At 34.4% G+C, this 21,888-nt stretch overlaps 1 protein-coding gene across 1 annotated transcript; it reads right to left on the bottom strand.

The window, feature by feature from the left end:
• Window positions 1-9,466: 9,466 nt before the first annotated feature.
• Window positions 9,467-19,059, bottom strand: LOC138698048 (uncharacterized). The gene is made up of 3 exons (XM_069823733.1): window positions 18,909-19,059; window positions 15,309-15,384; window positions 9,467-12,117 (listed from the first exon to the last, which is right to left on the bottom strand). The coding sequence occupies exons 1-3, from the start codon at window positions 18,920-18,922 to the stop codon at window positions 10,549-10,551; spliced, it is 1,659 nt and encodes a 552-aa protein (XP_069679834.1). The 5' UTR covers window positions 18,923-19,059; the 3' UTR covers window positions 9,467-10,548.
• Between the last annotated feature and the right edge of the window lie 2,829 nt (window positions 19,060-21,888).

Genomic DNA, 21,888 nt, shown 5'->3' with positions numbered 1-21,888 from the left:
TAGGTCATAGAAACATTTTTTCAGTCTCAAAATATGATTAAAATTAATATTCAGGTCGCAATTTAAGTTTAAAAAGTAGAGTTGTCCGTCTCTGAAACTAAATCATGGATTTGTCTGTTTTTGAAACCAAATGAAGCCATATTTAAAATGGAGTTGTCTGTTTTTGAAACCAAAAAAAGCTTCCTCTTTTGAGGAACTTCTTTGACATGAACTTCCATATTCCTATTGAAATAACGATGTAACACAATTTTACAAAGGAAATTTACTTAAAACAGTAAGTCTTATTCATCCACAAGCCGATTATATAAACACTCAGCCATGTTGGATTCGCGATGCGTGATGGAAAAGGGTAGTACGAATGTGGTCTTCTCATTGGCTACTGAAGGAATTGTCCTAATTTGAAACCAAGATACAGTAGAGTTGTCTACATTTTGATTCTAAACCGCACAATTAAGTGCTATTTTCTCTGTGTTTTGTCCGTTTTTTAACCTAAACAATTCCAGAATCGAATTCAGCATATACAATTCTATGAGAAACAATCGATATCTCGAATTCGAAAAAAAATGGAGTTGTCTAACTTTGATACTAGGTCTATGCTCCTCAAATAAAGACAAGACATATTGATAAAAAAAACTAAAGAAATGCAGAGTAGGAATATAAATAAAACAAGTCAAGTTCAGCAAGTAAAAGAAAAAAAAAGGTAATGTCAATGGCCAGATGAAGGAAGAAAGGAAGGAAATGAACAAAGAAAGAAAGAAAATGGAAAAGGATTGAAGACTAAAGAAACAAGACGGCGAGACTTCATATATGAATATAATTATATGTATATATATATAAAAACAAAGATTGAAATATAAAATTATAAATGAAGAACGATATAAAAAGGAAAGAATAATAATTAAAACAGAAAATAACAAGAAAATACAGACGGAATGAAAGAAAAAGCCAGAAGTAAAGAAAAAACAGAAATGAGACAGAGAAATAAAAATAGAAATAAAGAGAAAAATAAGGAAATAAAATGAAAATGAAAAAAGAAACAAATACGTAAGAAAATAGAATAAAATTAATTTTAAATTTATAATTCCCAGTTGTTCCATATTTGTCAATGACGACTTCGCACTTTCAGTACTTTCCTTTCGGAATTAAGTGCAAGAGATGATGGAAGATTTCCATGAACTACTCATATTCCCAGATCAAGATGCATATTTTAAAGTATGTTTGAAATTCCGTACCTATTGTGTTGGTCGACAGTGTCCGTATACCTCACAGTGTGGAAGTAGTTATATTACTTTAACAACGCTGTATCAATTGTGAGGTTGTCTACTGTCGGTGAAATTCGTGATAGCAAGATATTTAAATGACATGATACTAAAGGTTAGCTGTGATATTGCTGATATTCTCCTTACATTTGAAAAAGCCTCGGAGGAGACACCCAACCAGATAATTAACTCAGCTTCGAATCACGAATCCAGGTCGTTACAGCTAAGCTACTTCTGTTGAGCATTAACGCTTTGGCTGCTGCTTGTACACTCTTAGATGTGTTAACGGTAGTGATGCTGCACGGATGTGGCAGTGTTACTAATGGCAGGACAGATATTAAGGAAGCGATAGGCCGTCACGGAATTTGTAGTGGAAAAGCAGGTGTTGCAGAGAATTTTTCTCATCTATCATCTGCAATAGTAAAAATAGGCTAGTGACAAGTCTTGGGGATAGCACGGGTTTCAGATGTATTAAAGTAGGAAGGGTTTGGGACTCGGGGTCCTGTAGCTTATCAGGTACTCGTCTAAGGATGGGATCTGACCCTGTAAGGCCTGAGGCAGGATGGCCCACCTCTGAGCATCGGATTCACGATTGGCAAGTAGGCCATCTATTGGACTTGGACAATCATCGCATATACAGGGGCGGAAGTAAAATAATCCTACAGATTGAAAGGGACGATAGTGTACACTTAAATGAATGGAAAATCTATATTACGTTTTGTGATTAAATGCACGGTTAATTAGAAAATTGAGTTTCAAGTTTCAGCAGTCTGGCAACATCGTCACTCTACTCGTGAGGCCGACACGGAATTTGTAGTGGAAAAGCAGGTATTGCAGAGAATTTTTCCCATCTATCATCTGTAATAGTAAAAATAGGCTAGTCTTGGGGATAGCACGGGTTTCAGATGTATTAAAGTGGGAAGGGTTTGGGACTCGGGGTCCTGTAGCTTATCAGGTACTTGTCTAAGGATGGGATCTGACCCTGTAAGGGCTGAGGCAGGATGGCCCACCTCTGAGCATCGGATTCAGATTGGCAAGTAGGCCATCTATTGGACTTGGACAATCATCGCATATACAGGGGCGGAAGTGAAATAATCCTACAGATTGAAAGGGACGATAGTGTACTCTTAAATGAATAGAAAATCTATATTACGTTTTGTGATTAAATGCACGGTTAATTAGAAAATTGAGTTTCAAGTTTCAGCAGTCTGGCAACATCGTCACTCTACTCGTGAGGCCGACACGGAATTTGTAGTGGAAAAGCAGGTATTGCAGAGAATTTTTCTCATTTATCATCTGTAATAGTAAAAATAGGCTAGTGACAAGTCTTGGGGATAGCACGGGTTTCAGATGTATTAAAGTGGGAAGGGTTTGGGACTCGGGGTCCTGTAGCTTATCAGGTACTTGTCTAAGGATGGGATCTGACCCTGTAAGGGCTGAGGCAGGATGGCCCACCTCTGAGCATCGGATTCAGATTGGCAAGTAGGCCATCTATTGGACTTGGACAATCATCGCATATACAGGGGCGGAAGTGAAATAATCCTACAGATTGAAAGGGACGATAGTGTACACTTATATGAATAGAAAATCTATATTACGTTTTGTGATTAAATGCACGGTTAATTAGAAAATTGAGTTTCAAGTTTCAGCAGTCTGGCAACATCGTCACTCTACTCGTGATACAGATGTAAGATGTCAACGAACTCGGTGAGTCTCCGTACGTAAGCTCTCCCGGCCAAGACGTTGCCTGTCACACGCTTCGTGCAATGGCTTGAATTTAGAGGTTTTTAAAATAAAAATTTACAGGAAAACCGTGCACGCTAAAAATCACGAACCTACTCGAACAGTTAGCGAATAAGAGATTGTTAAGCATTTGGAGGGGGGGGGGGAAACACTTTTTTTTTTCTGAAAACACTATGAACTTTACACCAATATGATATTATAATATTTTGTTACATACAACATGAGCTATTTGCTCTGGAAATCTGCAAGGCTATTTCACTTCCACCCTGCATGGGGCACACAATGAACCAAGCAAACCCAAGTGCAAGCAAACGGAGGGAGCGCTAGTAACGATCGATGGTAATGATAATTAGAATCCTGCGTTTGGTTTCCTAGAGTCACCAAGCAGTCCACATCAATATACGAGTAGTAGCGTATGGAGTATAGATCAGTGGCATTGAACCCAGACACCCATTTCAGGTCTATCTTCAGTGAGTAAGGCAGTCAACATGCCGAAACAAAACATGAAACAAGAAGATCAAGTAGTAAGCGTGAATAATTTTGTTTTTACTATGATTTATTCTATTATTGTTATTTCCACCATTTACTGTATTTACGTAATTATTTTACATTTGGAACTAGTCTTGATGGGAATCTCATAATTCATAACATAATACATGCTTTACCTCCCTTCTTAATAAAAAAAAGCTTTCTCTTTTCACTTATTACTAAAGGGAAATGGTCTGATCGGATTATATTGTTTTTCACTTAAAACGAGCCGCCACTTATTGCAGACGCGAGCGAACTTGCGTCTTGCAAGAATCGCATACAGTCACTACAGCAGCAGAGTCCGTTCTACCTGCACTGAGGTTTTGTTGATGGTTTGAGAGCACGAGCACCCATAATCATGCGTCTCACACACCGATGCTCGTATTCTGTACATTATTTCACCCTTGTAATCTTCACCTATCGCGTGTAAGAATCCTTTCAACTCCAATCAATCAGACCTACGTATATATCACTGCAATGCTGCAGTTTTAATTTATCGATTTTGTTTTATCTCTATTTCTTGGGAATTTTTCTCTCCTCCGTAGTCAATTTAAAAGACCATAGATGGTGGTAAGCCTACGTAAAATTAATATTTTTACAATGGCGGAGAGTTAAAAACGTTTCGTTAATGCTTTCGAGCAAGAGGCTGACAAAATAATTATAACTGCAAGACTAATAACCAGAGGTAAGAAGTTCGTACCAAAACTGTTAAGTTATGTGAGCTTGGACTATATATCTACCGAATGAGCTGTAGTGGCGGAGCTCTCAACGTCAACAAACCAGCAAAACAAACATGTACAGTCGGGTGGTAATCAAACTGATCTTTGTGTCAATGAACATTTAACATTTTGTAAAAAAAATAGTAATTGGTAATTAAATTTTTCGTAATTTTCAATATAAATTTATTTACTCATACATATAAGAATAACAAACAAAATACATAATAATATGTATCTAGCCTTGTTATAATTAATAATAATAATTTAAATTTTCAGTTTATAAAAACTATGGTTTTCTATGTTCACAGAAATAATATTTATACCCCGAAAATGTTCGTCCTATGTCACAAGACGTAATTGGAGTAAATCTGAAATATGATAAAGTATTCCTTATTGTATCACCAAGTGAACAACGGCTTTGTGAATATAATAGTATATTTAGTATTATGGTACATTTTATTAAATCCATAATTCGTTTCACATTTTTTGCTTTAATGATTATTGGGATTTCTGCGGATCGGCATATATTTGAACAATATTCTTCCACACTGCTGCAGGAAATTGTTTGAAGGAATATTAAAACATACCAACATCATACGTAAGTCGAGAAAGCAAAAACTTAACTTATGTCTATTTTGAGTCAAATTTTGAAATAGAATGTTTCTCTTCATTGTTGTATCCCCCATGCAAAGAAAAATATTCCATACAAATATTTCGTAGCACAGCGTCTCTGAAATATTCCTTCTTTACATTATGTATACACATTACATAATTTCCACGTAATATGTACTTCTATTTTCTGATAAACTTGTATGATTATCAGTAAATCTTGAAGTTTTGCATTCAATTTCGTGTGATTGAAAGATTTAAATTCTGCCATGTTAAAAACTGCTCACTAAACTACACAACTCCGCTGCAAAGGTTAGCACGTTACAAAACTCTTCTACTATGCACATTGTTGTAATGTAGTTACGAAAGTTATCCATCCACAGTACTGTGAGTTGTTTATGTGAAAAGAGTGTAGTAAACACAGCAGACAACTATTGAGATGATCTATATGCGTAGCTGCACATAACTTGAAATCTATGTTTTGGTACGAACTTCCTACCTCTACTAATAACACAAGCAAAAATGAACGACTGCGTTGAACCAATTGGCTTAAGAATAATTGTCATACTAGCCAATGAATTACCATAATAGATTGGTAAATTAAATATCTTATTTGATAATGATATAAGCCTATTCTATCTTATTTTAAATGATTAGGATGTATTTATTATTATATGTCCGAAATAATTCAAACAAACACCTTTCAAATCTACAGTATGATAATCCAAGGACATGGTTAATGTTTTACGCGCAGCAACTCGTGTTTGACCCATCCGCGATCGAAAGCAATGTATTCTTTTCCTTCCGTCTCTAATCATCAGACTGCCTGTCAATCAAATAGCATTCAAATAGGAATGATGTACTGCGAGTTAAATGAGAAAAGCTTTTCTTACTATAAAGAATTAACCCTTCCTGCATTCTTCAGAACGTAAACAACTAATTTCACAATAATCGAGTGAAATCTGATCAGCGTAATAAGCAGCCTTTATTAACTTAGCTAGGAACGGTATGCCCGCTTTGTTTGAGGATGACAGTCTTTCCAATTCTTTCAATGTGAATTATGATGAGATGTTAGCCAACATTCGATTATGTTATGTATAAGGATTACGCAAACAAAAGCATGCGGTAAGAGAACTTTGACCATGCCTTGATCAATACAAGTGTTTGATGTGAGTGAAGTACCAATGTATTTCTTTCTACTCGTATAATCCAGTTACAAGTGTATTGCAGACTCAGTCTATTCTTCTTCTTCTTCTTCTTCTTCTTTTTCTTCTCATTATTATTATTATTACTATTATTGCTGTTTCATTAATATTTTATTTCTTCTCAGATTGCAGCTGCAAATGCAGTATCCCTATACATACGATACTTCCTCAAATGCATATAGGCTTACACATATTGTTCTAAGTTGGATGTGTATCATAACAACATGGAAGGTATTCAGAATCAGAGACTATTAAAATATGACAGTATGCAGGTTGTTCTTGAGTAATAATTTGGAAAGAGTGTGTACCTGTAATACGGTTTCTATTGTGGCTTATGCGAAGGAACTGGTGACTTTATTTAAATTTTCATATCTTCATTTCTTAAACAGTTGCATATGTAACATTTAAATTTATACGAGTATTTAGAAAAAATCGATAAACTTATTTACCATTTGAATTTTTATAAGAACGATGTAACTAGTAGAAATAAATTAGGCTCTACGATATTTATAGATATTTACTTACTTACTTACAAATGGCTTATAAGGAACCCGGAAGTTTATTACCGTCCTCACATAAGCCCGCCATCGGTCCCTATCCTGTGCAAGATTAATCCAATCTCTATCATCATATCCCATCTCCCTCAAATCCATTTTAATATTATCCTCCCCTCTACGTCTCGGTCTCCCCAAAGGTATTTTTACCTCCCAATTAACACTCTTTAAGCATTTCTGGATTTGCCCATACGTGCCACATGCCCGCCCATCTCAAACGTCTGGACTTAATATTCCTAATTATGTCAGGTGAAGAATACAAAGCGTGCAGTTCTGCGTTGTGTAACTTCCTCCATTCTCCTGTAACTTCATCCCAATTAGCCCCAAATATTTTCCTAAGAACCTTATTCTCAAACACCCTTAATCTCTGATTCTCTCTCAAAGTGTGAGTTCAAGTTTCACAACCATACAGAACAATCGGTAATATAACTGTGTATATATAATATATTTATAGATATACATATTATAAATATTTAGTTTTATTATTATTATTATTATTATTATTATTATTATTATTATTATTAATTCTAGAAGTAATAGAGACATTCTACTGTTTAAAAAACATTATAAAAGAATATATTTATGCAAATTTCGAATATTATCGAAGTATACTATTTTGGGATCTATTCAATATTATCAATATACTGTAGGCCTACATAATTATACATTCGTCTTATTCCCCGTTGTCTCTTCCCTGTATGTATTTCTGCTGTACCTAGGTTATTTTTCTTTCGTGTGCTAACATCTTTTCGTAACATACTCGTATCATACAGTATGTAGTCCTTACTTTGGCGTGCAAATGGCGTTTAGAGGACCAGGAAGTTCATTGCCGCCCTCACATAAGCCCGCCATCGGTCCCTATCCTGAGCAAGATTAATCCAGTGCCTAGCATTATATCCCACCTCCCTCAAATCCATTTCAATATTATCCTTCCATCTACCGGTGAAAAAACAATGTTCTGTGTTGTGTAACTTTCTCCATTCTCCTGTAACTTCATCCCTCTTAGCCCCACATGTTTTCCTAAGCACCTTATTCTCAAATATCCTTAGCCTCTGTTCCTCTCTCAAAGTGAGAGTCCAAGTTTCACAACCATACAGAACAACCGGTAATATAACTGTTTTTATAAATTCTAGCTTTCAGCTGTTTTGAGAGCAGATTGAATGATAAAAGCTTCTGAATCGAATAATAATAGGCATTTCCTACATTTATTCTCCGTTTAATTTCCTTCCGAGTGTCATTTCTATTTGTTACTGTTGCCCCAAGATTTTTTAATTTTTCCACCTTTTTAAAGGGTAAATTTCCAATTTTTATATTTCCATTTCGTACTGTTCTGGTCACGAGACATAATATATTTTATCTTTTCGGGATTTACTTCCAAATCTATTTCCTTACTTGCTTCAAGTAAAATTCCCGTGTTTTCCCTAATAGTTTGTGGATATTCTCCTAACATATTCACGTCATCCGCATAAACAAGCAGCTCATGAAACCCATTCAATTCCAAACCCTCTCTGTTATCTTATGTTTTTTTTTACGGTGATGGCTTGTTAGCCCTTCGCCCAACCTCCAAGCTGGAGGACCACGTGTAAGTTAATACCCATTTCAAATAAATAAAAAGATGTATGTGCATATACTCGCTCTTTTTCTTAATAGGACAACATTATGTGAAGCTTCTTCAAATGCACAAGAATTTTTTTAAATATGACGTTAACTTCTATAGAGAAAGAACCTTGGTCTTGCCATTTCCTTTGGCCGGTAGCTACTACATCGGACATTTGTCTCGGACAGGAAGGTTTTGTCTCGGACCGTTCGATGTGAAGGTGATTACACGGATTGTTATCAGGCTGCAGTATGACATTCGTCTCGGGACAATCTCCGATCCAGTATGCTGCAGCCTCATAAGAAAGCGTGTAATCACCGTCACATCGAACGATCCGAGACAAAACCGTCCTGTCCGAGACAAAATGTCCGCTGCAGTATGCTGTCGGCTTTAGAAAAGCCAAGTTCTACTCCTGACTCAAACGTTGCAATTCTTGTTAGTGATTGTTAGACAGAGGGAAATGCAGCAAACATCAAAGTCTCTATACTTAATGCTAAATACTGGCTTTTCCTTGAGATATTAATTGATTAACTTAGGTAGGTTAGTAGCCAGATTGCGTTGATAACGGATCCGAGTTTAAATTACGATGATAATGGAATTGTATTTTTGGTGGACAAAGCCAAGATTGTCAGGGTTTTCCTCAGGGTTCTTCCGCTTTCCCTCTCTATTCCACCAACACCCTCCACAATTCTTCTTTCATTGTCATTTCCGTCTCGAAAAGTCGGGCACATTTGTGTTTGCGCAACGTCGAATCGACTGTCCGGCTTGGTTGGTGTTCCTCGCGGTTTGTCAAAAGATGGCAGTGATGATGAATTCTTAATTCTAAACGACTCATAGATCTACAGAGAGGGACAGGAACCCAACAGGATTTCATCTCTGATGGAGATAGCCTATGAAGACTCAAATGGATCTACTGGTGAGATACAACAGACCACCACTAGAGGTATGATATTCGCATTTGTTGACTAAACAAAGACTGAGTGATGGAGCCGGCTTAGCAATTCATTTTATAACAAAATCCATGCTGCAGTTTGTACACGGAGAGATAGCATGTCGAAAATGATTTTATGGTATGAGGATGATGAAAACGTAACTATCCATAACTATTTTCAAATAAAGTCTTTGCAATATCACAATACTTATAGCCTATCTTTAATATTTTGCAATGAGAAAGGAAAAGGGAATCTGGAAAAGAAGTTCTATTTGAAAGTAAGAGGGAATCTTAAAAATTCAGGGTGAAAAGTACAAAAAGTAATTTTTACATTAAGATTTATTGTTCGGAAAAGAAAGTGATAGAATATACTCACACAGTTTATAATCAAACTAATACTTCTTTTTAAAAATCTTATTACTTTTGCTTCTTTAAAAGAAAGCATTACATACCTTCTTACATTTTATACTATGCCATTGACTTTCAATGTAAAAAATAGTTTTTACTAACGGGTAGATCTAAACCTTCATTTAAATTATCCAGAACACAACAATATCATGACGCAATATGGCAAAAATTATGACAGTATTATATATATATATATATATATATATATATATATATATATACATATATAGATATAGATATAGATATTTTTGAATTTAAGATCTAATTTCAAGACTACAACTATTTTCTCAGGAACTATTTAGAGTTAGAAACGATTTTGTAATATACTTTTAGTGGAAGTAATAAGTATAAATAAAATTACAAAATGAAATTAAGACAACACCAAGAAATAGTGTTTCATATTATGTAAATTAATTTCGAAGAAATCTCAGAACTCAAAATAAATTTCATTCTAGTTTTATATTACGTAAATTAAATTCGAATAAATCTCATAACTCAAAATATATTTCATTCTAGTTTTATACTATGTAAATTAAATTCAAAACAAATTTCATAACTCAAAATATATTTCCTTCTATAGAAACAAAACATTTATGTCGTGAGAGTAAAATGAAACGTGCTCGTATTTTAATTAAGATAATAAAGCAAGGGATTCACATAGGTGCTATTTGAAGAGTACTGGAAATGAAATTGTATGGTTATGGCATTATTTTGGGTAATCTCAAGAATGCTGTCGAAAAATTTACTGAGCTTCTGTAGCAATTAAAGGGAACATTAATATTTTCCAAGATGAACAGACGAATGAATAATGATCGACTTTATTTTTTTGTGTGCATATATTACATACCGGTACTAAATAATCTTATAAGAGGCATATATCATGGTTTGTTACGGAACAACAAATATCATTCTCTAGACGGAAGCACAAAAAATTACCACCGCGAATTTTGATGTATACAGTTTCATTTCAAGTATTGAAATTACAATTCGATAGTTTAGTGTGTATGATGAGGATCAGAGCCACCCACACCACCGCTGCTACTGTGGCTGCTGGAACTGCTCGAACTGGAAGCTCCAGTGCCACTGCCATGGCCTCCAGGAATCAAGGAGCCTGAACCACTTCCATGGGTTAATTCTCCGTTACTTCCATGATTAGATGCCCCTCCTGATGGACCTACACCATTTCCGTAATCAGGAATGCCATGGCCTGATTGACCGCCTACACCATTTCCGTTATCAGGAAAGCCATGGCCTGATTGACCACCTACACCATTTCCGTAATCAGGAAAGCCATGGCCTGATTGACCACCTACACCATTTCCGTTATCAGGAAAGCCATGGCCTGATTGACCGCCTACACCATTTCCGTAATCAGGAAAGCCATGGCCTGATTGACCACCTACACCATTTCCGTAATCAGGAAAGCCATGGCCTGATTGACCGCCTACACCATTTCCGTAATCAGGAAAGCCATGGCCTGATTGACCGCCTACACCATTTCCGTAATCAGGAAAGCCATGGCCTGATTGACCGCCTACACCATTTCCGTTATCAGGAAAGCCAAGGCCTGATTGACCGCCTACACCATTTCCGTAATCAGGAAAGCCATGGCCTGATTGACCGCCTACACCATTTCCGTTATCAGGAAAGCCATGGCCTGATTGACCTCCTACACCATTTCCGTAATCAGGAAAGCCATGGCCTGATTGACCGCCTACACCATTTCCGTAATCAAGGCCTCCTACACCACTACCAAAACCAGGAATACCATGACCTGATGGGCCAACTGCACCGTTTCCGTAATCAGGGATACCATGACCTGATGGGCCAACTGCACCGTTTCCGTAATCAGGGATACCATGACCTGATGGACCAACAGCACCATTTCCGTAAACAGGGATACCTTGACCTGAAGGGCCAACTGCACCATTTCCATAATCTGGGATACCATGACCTGATGGACCAACTACACCATTTCCATAATCAGGGATACCATGACCTGATGGACCAACTACACCATTTCCATAATCAGGGATACCTTGATCTGATGGACCAACTACACCATTTCCGTAAACAGGGATACCATGACCTGATGGACCAACTACACCGCTTCCATAATCAGGGATACCATTACCTGATGGACCAATTACACCATTTCCATAATCAGGGATACCATGACCTAATGGACCAACCACACCGCTTCCGTAATCAGGGATGCCGTGACCTGATGGACCAACTGGACCACCGCTTCCATAATCAGGAATGCCATGACCTGATTGACCGCTTACACCATTTCCGAAATCAGGAAAGCCATGACCTGATTGTCCGCCTACACCATTTCCGTAATCAGGAATACCGGCACCATGACCTGATGGATTACCTATATCGCCTGCGTAATTTGGACCACTCCCATGATTTGGAACTCCTGGAATGATTTTTCCATCAGGGCCTGCTGGATTTACACCATGTCCTCCATTGCCACCAGCGTGTCCACCTCCTCCACCGCCCTGAGCACCTCCTAGCTCGGGACCATGTCCGGCTATTCCATTGTGTCCAGAACTTCCCTGCATGAAATAATTTCTTTTAATAAGCCTGCATTTCTTTAAGTTAAAAACTTGAACTTAGCTATAATATAGGCCTATAGTAGGCAAAGCTAGTACCTAAGCATTTAAGTGTTGTGAGTTGAATTCGTGCATTATTTAACACAACTGAAAATTGATTTTTATAGGAATATTTCAGTTAGTCACAGATTTCCACAAACGGAACATAAGCTATACTGTAGGCTATTCTTCATCCTTCAGAGATTGCGATTCATACACATGTATTTTCTTTTACGTGATGTCCCTTATTCCATGGCCTTTGTTTTCTTTTTCCAGACGGTATCATTGCAGAATTGAGAATTTATATAAATCAAAATTAGGTCCCTCCATACTTCAATCAGTTAGGTGTTGACTTTCTAACAAAAGATCGAGACCATGTGCTGTGAGAAAAGCGACTATGAAACCGAATATTTCTGAATAATTAAGTTATTTGATCAACTATTAATACTAGGACACAATTTTACCGTCTCAGGACAGATTCTGCAATTTACGAGTAACATTTAACTGAAAAAATATATTAATACTCGCATTATGATCATAATCATTGGTGAATACAAATGCTGCAGGTTACAATGTGGTAATAACTATTTACATAAGTGAAACATGTAATCTACACGTTAAATATCCTAAACTCTATTAAAATGACGTTAGAAATCGTTGAATTATTGAACATGGATTTGATATACCAATTGTTTTAAAATTCAATGCAGAAATTTCGTTTCGCCTAGGTAACAGTCTACTTAAGTCAGAAATACAGGTCATCTACAGCTCGGTCAGATGAATTCAGGGGACAGGAGTACGACCTACGGCGGATAGGGTGAGATTTGATGATTGTGCAACAGCTTCCTTGCGAGATTTGGTTTCATTTCCTATTCTTATTTAAAGTTGGTTGAGTGAAAGAGAAGGCCTTATGGTCTTAACTCTGCCAGCGAAAATAAAACATTCTATTTTATTCTTATTTTTTCTTCCATTAATTAATTTTCGCCTTTTCGTACTATCAACTAGAAATAGATCACTGTTTAATATTTTTATTAAATAAAACACTATCATTAATAAACTAGGAATTAATATGCACTTCGCCTTTAATTAAATTTGCAGATCATCTAATGTGGATATTCTGAGAAAAGTAGGTCAATTTGTGTTCATAGTAAAGAGGAAGTGTGAATTAAAATTTAAGACCAAGATGTTTGTACGTCTGTTACAGGAGTAGTGAAAGATAAAATTATAATACAATGAATAAAGGAGAGATGAGAGAATCAAAATATTTCGATTACTAGTACATGAGTCCAAGTCCGACATGTGGCCTGGGTGGCATTTATGAATCCAACGCTGACTGGTGGGCCATACTGTCTCAGCTTCCTGATAGAGCCAGGTCCCAATTCGCGGACGAGTAGCTGATAAGTTCCAGGTGCCCGGAGCCCCAAGCCCTTCCTGATCATCCGATGCTGACAGATGGGCCATCCTGCCTCATCCCCTGGCAGATCCAGATCCCGTCCGCATACGAGTAACCTGATAAGCCCCAGGGACCACGAGCACCAAGCCTTTCCTAGATCATCACCGGAAACCCGTAGTACTCCCAATTCTTCACCTCAGCCTATTTTCACTACTGCAGATAATATATGAAATTAAGGGGAGATTGAGAGTGTTGGTGGTACGATAGAGGGAAATGGAAGTTCCCCGAGAAAAAGTCTGCAACATTTGCTTCGTCCGCCACACCACAGTCACGACATGACCGGAGACATTTCAACCATATACATTATATAGACCAGTGGTTCTCACTAGAAAATAGAGAGCCAAATGTGAGAAATAGTGATTTGACGAGAGCCGTAATGAATTTCACAATATTCAAGTTTAACAAAAGTGCTGATTTTTTATTATTAAATTATTTGGCCTATTATTACTAGGTTTATTATTATTATTATTATTATTATTATTATTATTATTATTATTATTATTATTATTATTATTTGGAATCCATGACATCATTCCAAAAATAATTACTTCAACCATTAAAGGGTCTGTGGCAATTCTGAAAAATCATTTATACGGAATATCATAATACCCCCCCCCTTTTGTATTCGTTAGTGTGTGATTGTTACAAATATATGTACACATTTATTATTTCTTAAACTTAAGCTCCTAGTTCACATTTCAATTTGATTCATCTATCTTACTGTAATCATTACTATTCTTATATGTGTGTTATTCTGTGTTTTTGGCAACCCAGGATGCCTGGGCAGACTATTTCTTGAAATAAATTATATATATATTACTATTTCAACATAATGTAACAGAACTAACACATATTACTGAAGTTGAAGGACGGACTCTGCTACTCTTCTGCAAAGTCGTATCAATACTATCAAATTGATTTGTTGTTTTATTTCACCTTTACTCTGTTTTGAATTTGAAAATTTAGAAAATAAACTATCACATGCAGCTTAACAATCTTTCCATGACTTCATTTCTGCTACGTGGTACTATACTCTTGTTTTTATGTACAGTGGAGTACACTACTCTCTGTTCAGATATTACGGACATTTTTAACATTGTCAGTTTTTCTATCCTTGATTGAGAATGTTTTGGATACTTGTTACCAAAATTTGAAAGCACGTTATTGTAATGGTTATTAATATAAAAACATTTACAACTCTTTATTATATAAAGACATAATTATCACATGAGATATGCTATGGCGCTACCTTTTCTTTAAGAAAACAAATACGTGTCGTTGTTGAACGCCTTCAGTAGCAGTAATGATGCAAGGTAAAAAAAGTTTTCTACAGTTGCACATTATTACAGAAATTAAAAAATATTTCTTAGAAAAAGAGTTCGAGAGAGGATTCAAATCCACTACCGTAACAACGTTACAAATGAATTCAAGGTGAGCAACTTCCCGATCAGCATTTAACAATCTACAACATGTGGTAATTATTTTACTGAAATTATGCATGTTATTTAAATAATCCGAATGTAGCATAAAATATATATTTTTTAAAGTCGATATTAAATCATCTGTCCTCTCCCTCGTAAAATATGCTAAGGAGAAAGATTTTCTGTAATCGCCATTCAACTGTCTTCCTCAAAACACCTCGGTAATAAAACTTATATGGAAATTAAGATAACGTTTGTCATAAAATGACTTAGATACTCACCACACTGTGATCCGAAGATGAGGAAGCAAATACGAAACATACAGCTAAGATCGTTAGTTCAGTTATCAAGCTCATCCTGTAAAACAATTTGTACATTCTTAGTATTATTATGTGTAGTACCTATGTTAAAGTTAATGTCTCCTCATTGTAGACAAATAAATATGAGTAACAGAATTTTTTTTTATATAAATTGTGGTTAACGTAAGCTTTCGATAGTATTTCATCAGATTCAATTCAAGACTGGAATTTGTATTATATGGGTCATATGCGGAGACTAACAGAAAGACGGAAAATATGAAAAGTTTGCAGAATGCTGGGTTTGCAGTGTAAGACCTGCCCTTGGGCAGAAAACTATGAATAAATGAATATGTACTGTATGTATGTATGTATGTATGTATGTATGTATGTATGTATGTATGTATGTATGTATGTATGTATGTATGTATGTATGTATGTATGTATGTAGGCCTATGTATGCATGCATTCATTCATTTATTATATTCCATAGATCTTACATGAGCAATGAAGCTTTAAGATTTGGAACAAGTCAAAATTTTACAATGTTACAATTACAATTTTTGCAAATTTTTACAATATTTTACAATTTTTACAGTTTTACAATTTAGTAATTCTACAATTTTTTTACAATTTTCTGCAATTTTTTACAATATTTTGGCGAGCTGTAGTGAGATGAGGTGAGGTCCGAGGATTCGCCAAAAAATTACCCGGCATTTGCCTTTTGGTTGGGGAAAACCTCGGAAAAAAACCAACCAGGTAATCAGATCAAAGGAGTGAAATGAAGTGATGCCGAGGACTCGCCAAAGAGCATAAAGAGCCTAATGATAAAAAAATATATCTGGCACACTGAATATGTAACTCTAAACTGAGTAATTCCGAAACGTCAGAATGTCTCGACTTTCGAACCTCAAAGACGCAATGATTTAATTTATTATAGGCCTATCAGCAAATGAAATTATTAAAATCATAATGAAATAACTAATAAATAATTATTTTATCAAAGTTAGTGGACATAAAGCAATTATTTTACAAATTAGTAAAAGGGTTAGTGATTAAAGAGACTCGAGGAAGATCAATCGGTAGAGCGATGACCAATGTTTTTGAAGATGGGGGTTCGAGGGTAAAAAAAGAATTTTATCTCTTCGTTATATGCCCACCCATTATCCCGTATTATTTTATTAGTGTTATTTTTGTGGTATTTTCTAATATTCGTAAGGCCTATTTAAAGTATTTAATTGTAATTGTGTAATCGATGTTTTTAACAAATTTACTACTCCCTTACTAGCATAGTTGTATGACTCTGTAAACAGAAAATTAAAATTTCTTAGAAATATGCAAATATTTAATTTATCAGTTAAGTACTTCATACACCTATAATAATTATGCTGTCTCTTTACGCCTAAATGATTTTCATTTGGTTCCTACTTCTATAGGACGTTGAAGGCAACTGTCCTGTACAATTATTTTGGTACCGAGATTTTTCCAACGACCAAAATATGGTAGTGATAACTAGAGTCCTTCGTTTGGTTACCTAAAGCTTCCAAGCGACCCGAAACAGTATAGGTATGTATGGAATATAGATCGGCGGCACCAGACTCTACTACACAGTTCAGGTATGGTGTTCAGTGAACATGCGAAAACAAAACAAAGCTAGGCACTTCGAGATCATTGCTCTAATAGAACAATTTGGTAGCCACCATTTCATTAGGAAAGAACATGTATTTTATCAACAGTAATCTCACTAGAGGTTTTGATTTATCTAGAGAAAATCAAAACTCGAGTGCGATTTAATTGACTATTACACGATTAGAAGAAAGTAGGCTATATAAAGATTAGAAGTAACAAAGTGTACAATAAAATATTAATTGGCTTACGAAAATACAACTGTCTTCAAATGTATTATTGTACCATCGCAACATTACGCTAGATGGCAGTAGTGTTTTATGATGATGTTTTCTTGTTACCGGTATCAGTTGTGCCAACTATGGAATCATCATTGAACTCTGTGGACTGTTACTAGTCAAGAAGGCTTTGTTGATTCAGTTTCATTTTTATTAAAACATTTGCATTCCATTTCAATCATCCGGATCCCAGTAATCAACGTCACTTGACAGATGATTTTCAATAAATCTTAGTATTAAACAATCTCTGTTACGTGACTATCCATAATATATAGCAGAAGCTATAACAAACATAACCTAAATAATATAAACAAGTGTTGGAAAAGTTTTAATTAGAGATGATGAAATAAACGAGAAACGTTTTAATTAACGATGATGAAATAAAAAATAAACATGGATAATTTTAAAAGAAACAATTATTGAAAGTACAATTTTCATATTTGAATGTTTTGGTGGTTCCGTTGATGTTATATTGGACGTGTGTGTAAAAGAAGTGAACTCGTTGGTGTATATGGTGTATCCCTCAACTCATTCAGGATTTCCGAATGGTGCTCTTCATATATGACCAGTGATCTTTATTAATTTTTGTTCTTGAATGCCAAAATGCGAGTCATATTTGAAAGTGATGTGCATCGACTGGAGTGGTTTGTAATTTTCTGTTTTTTTTTTTTGACGGCCAGACCAGTGCAGTTTGAAATGTTGGCAAACAAAGAAACAAATGCTAGGGTAGTGATAAAAATAAACAAATGCTAGGGACGCGATAAAATTAAACAAATGCTAGGGACGCGATAAAATTGTGCGATAAGCGGCCATGATTGGTTGAAAGACGTCCTTTCGTACCGTTTTATTGGTCGACAGTAGTGTGACGTAGTAAAAGTGTAATAGTCATCGAAAAAAAGGAGAAATTTTTCATTTGAAACACTTAAAATGTTTACAGTCACTTATTGTAATATGTAGAGACTCGTAAAACACGGAGTCATAATTTCGTCGGTTTATAAGTAATACACATTAAGTCAAAAATATTAGGCCTACTTCTGAGAGAGTTTGTGTTTGAAAGTTGTTGACATAACTAAATCCTCAAAAGTTTATTTTTAGTAAGTTGTTTCTAAGTTCATATACAACAATTAGCCTATATACATTATATTCGCGTTTATCTCAGAAGTCATATTTTTTACTTAATGTGTTTTGCTTGTAAACCGACGATTTGTTTTTTTCGAAGTTTGTGCTGACATTTATGTTTTTTTTTCATTTGTTAATTCCAACCTTTAATTAAATCTAAAGTAGCTTAATGCGTTTTAGTTACTGTAAAAATTATGGGTAGACAAATTCCGGACAGCATGTAGCCATGGCGAGTAAAAATTTCTTTGCGGTGCTTGAATTGTTTATTGAGTTCAAAAATTTTTTGAGACTTTTTATTTAATATCACTACGACTTACACATAATGTTAACAAAAGCGGTTGAAGGAGACTCTCAAACTCGAAGGCCTCTTCGTAAGATACCACTGGAAATCACATTGATAAAAGATAGTCTAATAATTCCCTAGACTGGGTTCAACAATCGTGGCATTCAAGAAGAGTCAAAGTTATGTAGGCAGTGACCGACTTGAATTTGCATGAATATTATATTAAAGGATATTGTTGCAAGCATGCACAATTTTACTGTTAAATATAATTTTACTTACTTGATATCGGCCATGATCAGCAACTACTTTTTCTTCTTCTTTAGTTGCTGCCTCTTCAGAGATAACTCTAGGTTTGTTTCGGTTAGAAAAGTAGCCGTTCTTATATACTGCTTGGTGATGTAGTCAATTTGACAGGTTTGGTATAAATCATAACCATAACACAGATTAAAAAAACTATATGTCGTTATATACAGTACTGTTTATCCGAGAGATAATACTTTCAAAGAAAGTACGAGTAGGTGATCAATCAATATATTTGAAACCCAGTTGGACGTTATATGCAAAATTGAGCAGACTAAACGTAATATAGGAAGCAATTAACATAATTATCACAATTATGACGGCGCAGTAAATATGTCAACATTCTTAGATGCAACACCATTAGAGAAATTCATAAAAACGTGTTCCGAGAAAACATATGTAGGCCTACGAGTTACACTTAATTTTGTTTTACAGGTAATAATATACTACCTCACAGTCAATCAACACCAGCTGAAAAACAGGACTTGGTCCTAAATTACGAGGAAGAATAAGAAAATAGGTTTAAAATAAATGGGTTGCATTAGAATATCAAACAGTTCCTTAGAGTTCGGTTTTTCTAGTTAACTTGGCCCCACCGGGTATGGAAACGGAAATTCCGAGACACATTCAGGTGACATTTCTCTCAGTAATAATAATTAAAAAAAAAAAAAATGTCGAAAAAATTATATTAAGAAGTGAGAATAATTTTAATAAATAATTTAACAAGTATATTTTAATTATCTTAGTTTCATCATATCCCTCTAATAAAATAAATTCAATGTCAGACTCAAAATCTACGGAAATAAACAGTGTTCTCAAAATGACATTTTTTTCCCCATTTATATTTTGTGCATTCTGAAACAATTTAGTTTCCCAGTTATATTTCTGTTTACGTTGAATAATCATATTTTTCCATTACAGACTATTCCATTTTCGATGTCTGCTAACTCGCTCGACTTCCAAATGTACTCCCAGACTCGAAAATTCACATGAAACAGCTTTTAATAGCTGAATAAAGACATTATTAGCGGGGAGAAAGGAAATAAATAAATAAATAAATAAATAAATGACTGAGCGAAAGGAATAGATAAATAAAAAATGAAAGAACGAAAAGAATAAAGAAGCAAAGAAATTAATGAAGGAAAGGAATAAAGAAATGAATGAAGGAAAGGAATAAAGAAATAAAGAAATGACTGAAGGAAAGGAATAAAGAAATAAAGAAATGAATGAAAGAAAGGAATAAAGAAATAAAGAAATGAATGAAGGAAATGAATAAAGAAATAAAGAAATGAATGAAGGAAAGGAATAAAGAAATAAAGAAATGGCTGAAGGAAATGAATAAAGAAATAAAGAAATGACTGAAGGAAAGGAATAAAGAAATAAAGAAATGACTGAAGGAAAGGAATAAAGAAATAAAGAAATGACTGAAGGAGAGGAATAAAGAAATAAATAAATGACTGAAGGAAAGGAATAAAGAAGTAAAGAAATGAATGAAAGAAAGGAATAAAGAAATAAAGAAATGAATGAAAGAAAGGAATAAAGAAATAAAGAAATGAATGAAGGAAAGGAATAAAGAAATAAAGAAATGAATGAGGAAAGGAATAAAGAAATAAAGAAATGAATGAAGGAAAGGAATAAAGAAATAAAGAAATGACTGAAGGAAAGGAATAAAGAAATAAAGAAATGAATGAAGGAAAGGAATAAAGAAATAAAGAAATGAATGAAGGAAAAGGATAAAGAAATAAAGAAATGAATGAAGGAAAGGAATAAAGAAATAAAGAAAGGAATGAAGGAAAGGAATAAAGAAATAAAGAAATGAATGAAGGAAAGGAATAAAGAAATAAATAAATGAATGAAGGAAAGAAATAAAGAAATAAAGAAATGAATGAAGGAGAGGAATAAAGAAATAAATAAATGACTGAAGGAAAGGAATAAAGAAGTAAAGAAATGAATGAAAGAAAGGAATAAAGAAATAAAGAAATGAATGAAGGAAGGGAATAAAGAAATAAAGAAATGAATGAAGGAAAGGAATAAAGAAATAAAGAAATGAATGAGGAAAAGAATAAAGAAATAAAGAAATGACTGAAGGAAAGGAATAAAGAAATAAAGAAATGACTGAAGGAAAGGAATAAAGAAATAAAGAAATGAATGAAAGAAAGGAATAAAGAAATAAAGAAATGAATGAAGGAAATGAATAAAGAAATAAAGAAATGAATGAAGGAAAGGAATAAAGAAATAAAGAAATGAATGAAGGAAAGGAATAAAGAAATAAAGAAATGAATGAAGGAAAGGAATAAAGAAATAAATAAATGAATGAAGGAAAGAAATAAAGAAATAAAGAAATGAATGAAGGAGAGGAATAAAGAAATAAATAAATGACTGAAGGAAAGGAATAAAGAAGTAAAGAAATGAATGAAAGAAAGGAATAAAGAAATAAAGAAATGAATGAAGGAAGGGAATAAAGAAATAAAGAAATGAATGAAGGAAAGGAATAAAGAAATAAAGAAATGAATGAGGAAAAGAATAAAGAAATAAAGAAATGACTGAAGGAAAGGAATAAAGAAATAAAGAAATGACTGAAGGAAAGGAATAAAGAAATAAAGAAATGAATGAAAGAAAGGAATAAAGAAATAAAGAAATGAATGAAGGAAATGAATAAAGAAATAAAGAAATGAATGAAGGAAAGGAATAAAGAAATAAAGAAATGGCTGAAGGAAATGAATAAAGAAATAAAGAAATGACTGAAGGAAAGGAATAAAGAAATGAATGAGGATAGGAATAAAGAAATAAAGAAATGAATGAGGAAAGGAATAAAGAAATAAAGAAATGAATGAGGAAAGGAATAAAGAAATAAAGAAATGAATGAGGAAAGGAATAAAGAAATAAAGAATTGAATGAAGGAAAGGAATAAAGATATAAAGAAATGAATGAGGAAAGGAATAAAGAAATAAAGGAATGA

This window comes from Periplaneta americana, chromosome 4, assembly GCF_040183065.1.
Source record: "Periplaneta americana isolate PAMFEO1 chromosome 4, P.americana_PAMFEO1_priV1, whole genome shotgun sequence".
NCBI classification, from domain to species: domain Eukaryota; kingdom Metazoa; phylum Arthropoda; class Insecta; order Blattodea; family Blattidae; genus Periplaneta; species Periplaneta americana.
The sequence above is the reverse complement of the archived record's forward strand: the minus strand, read 5'-3'. Positions and strand labels throughout refer to the sequence as shown.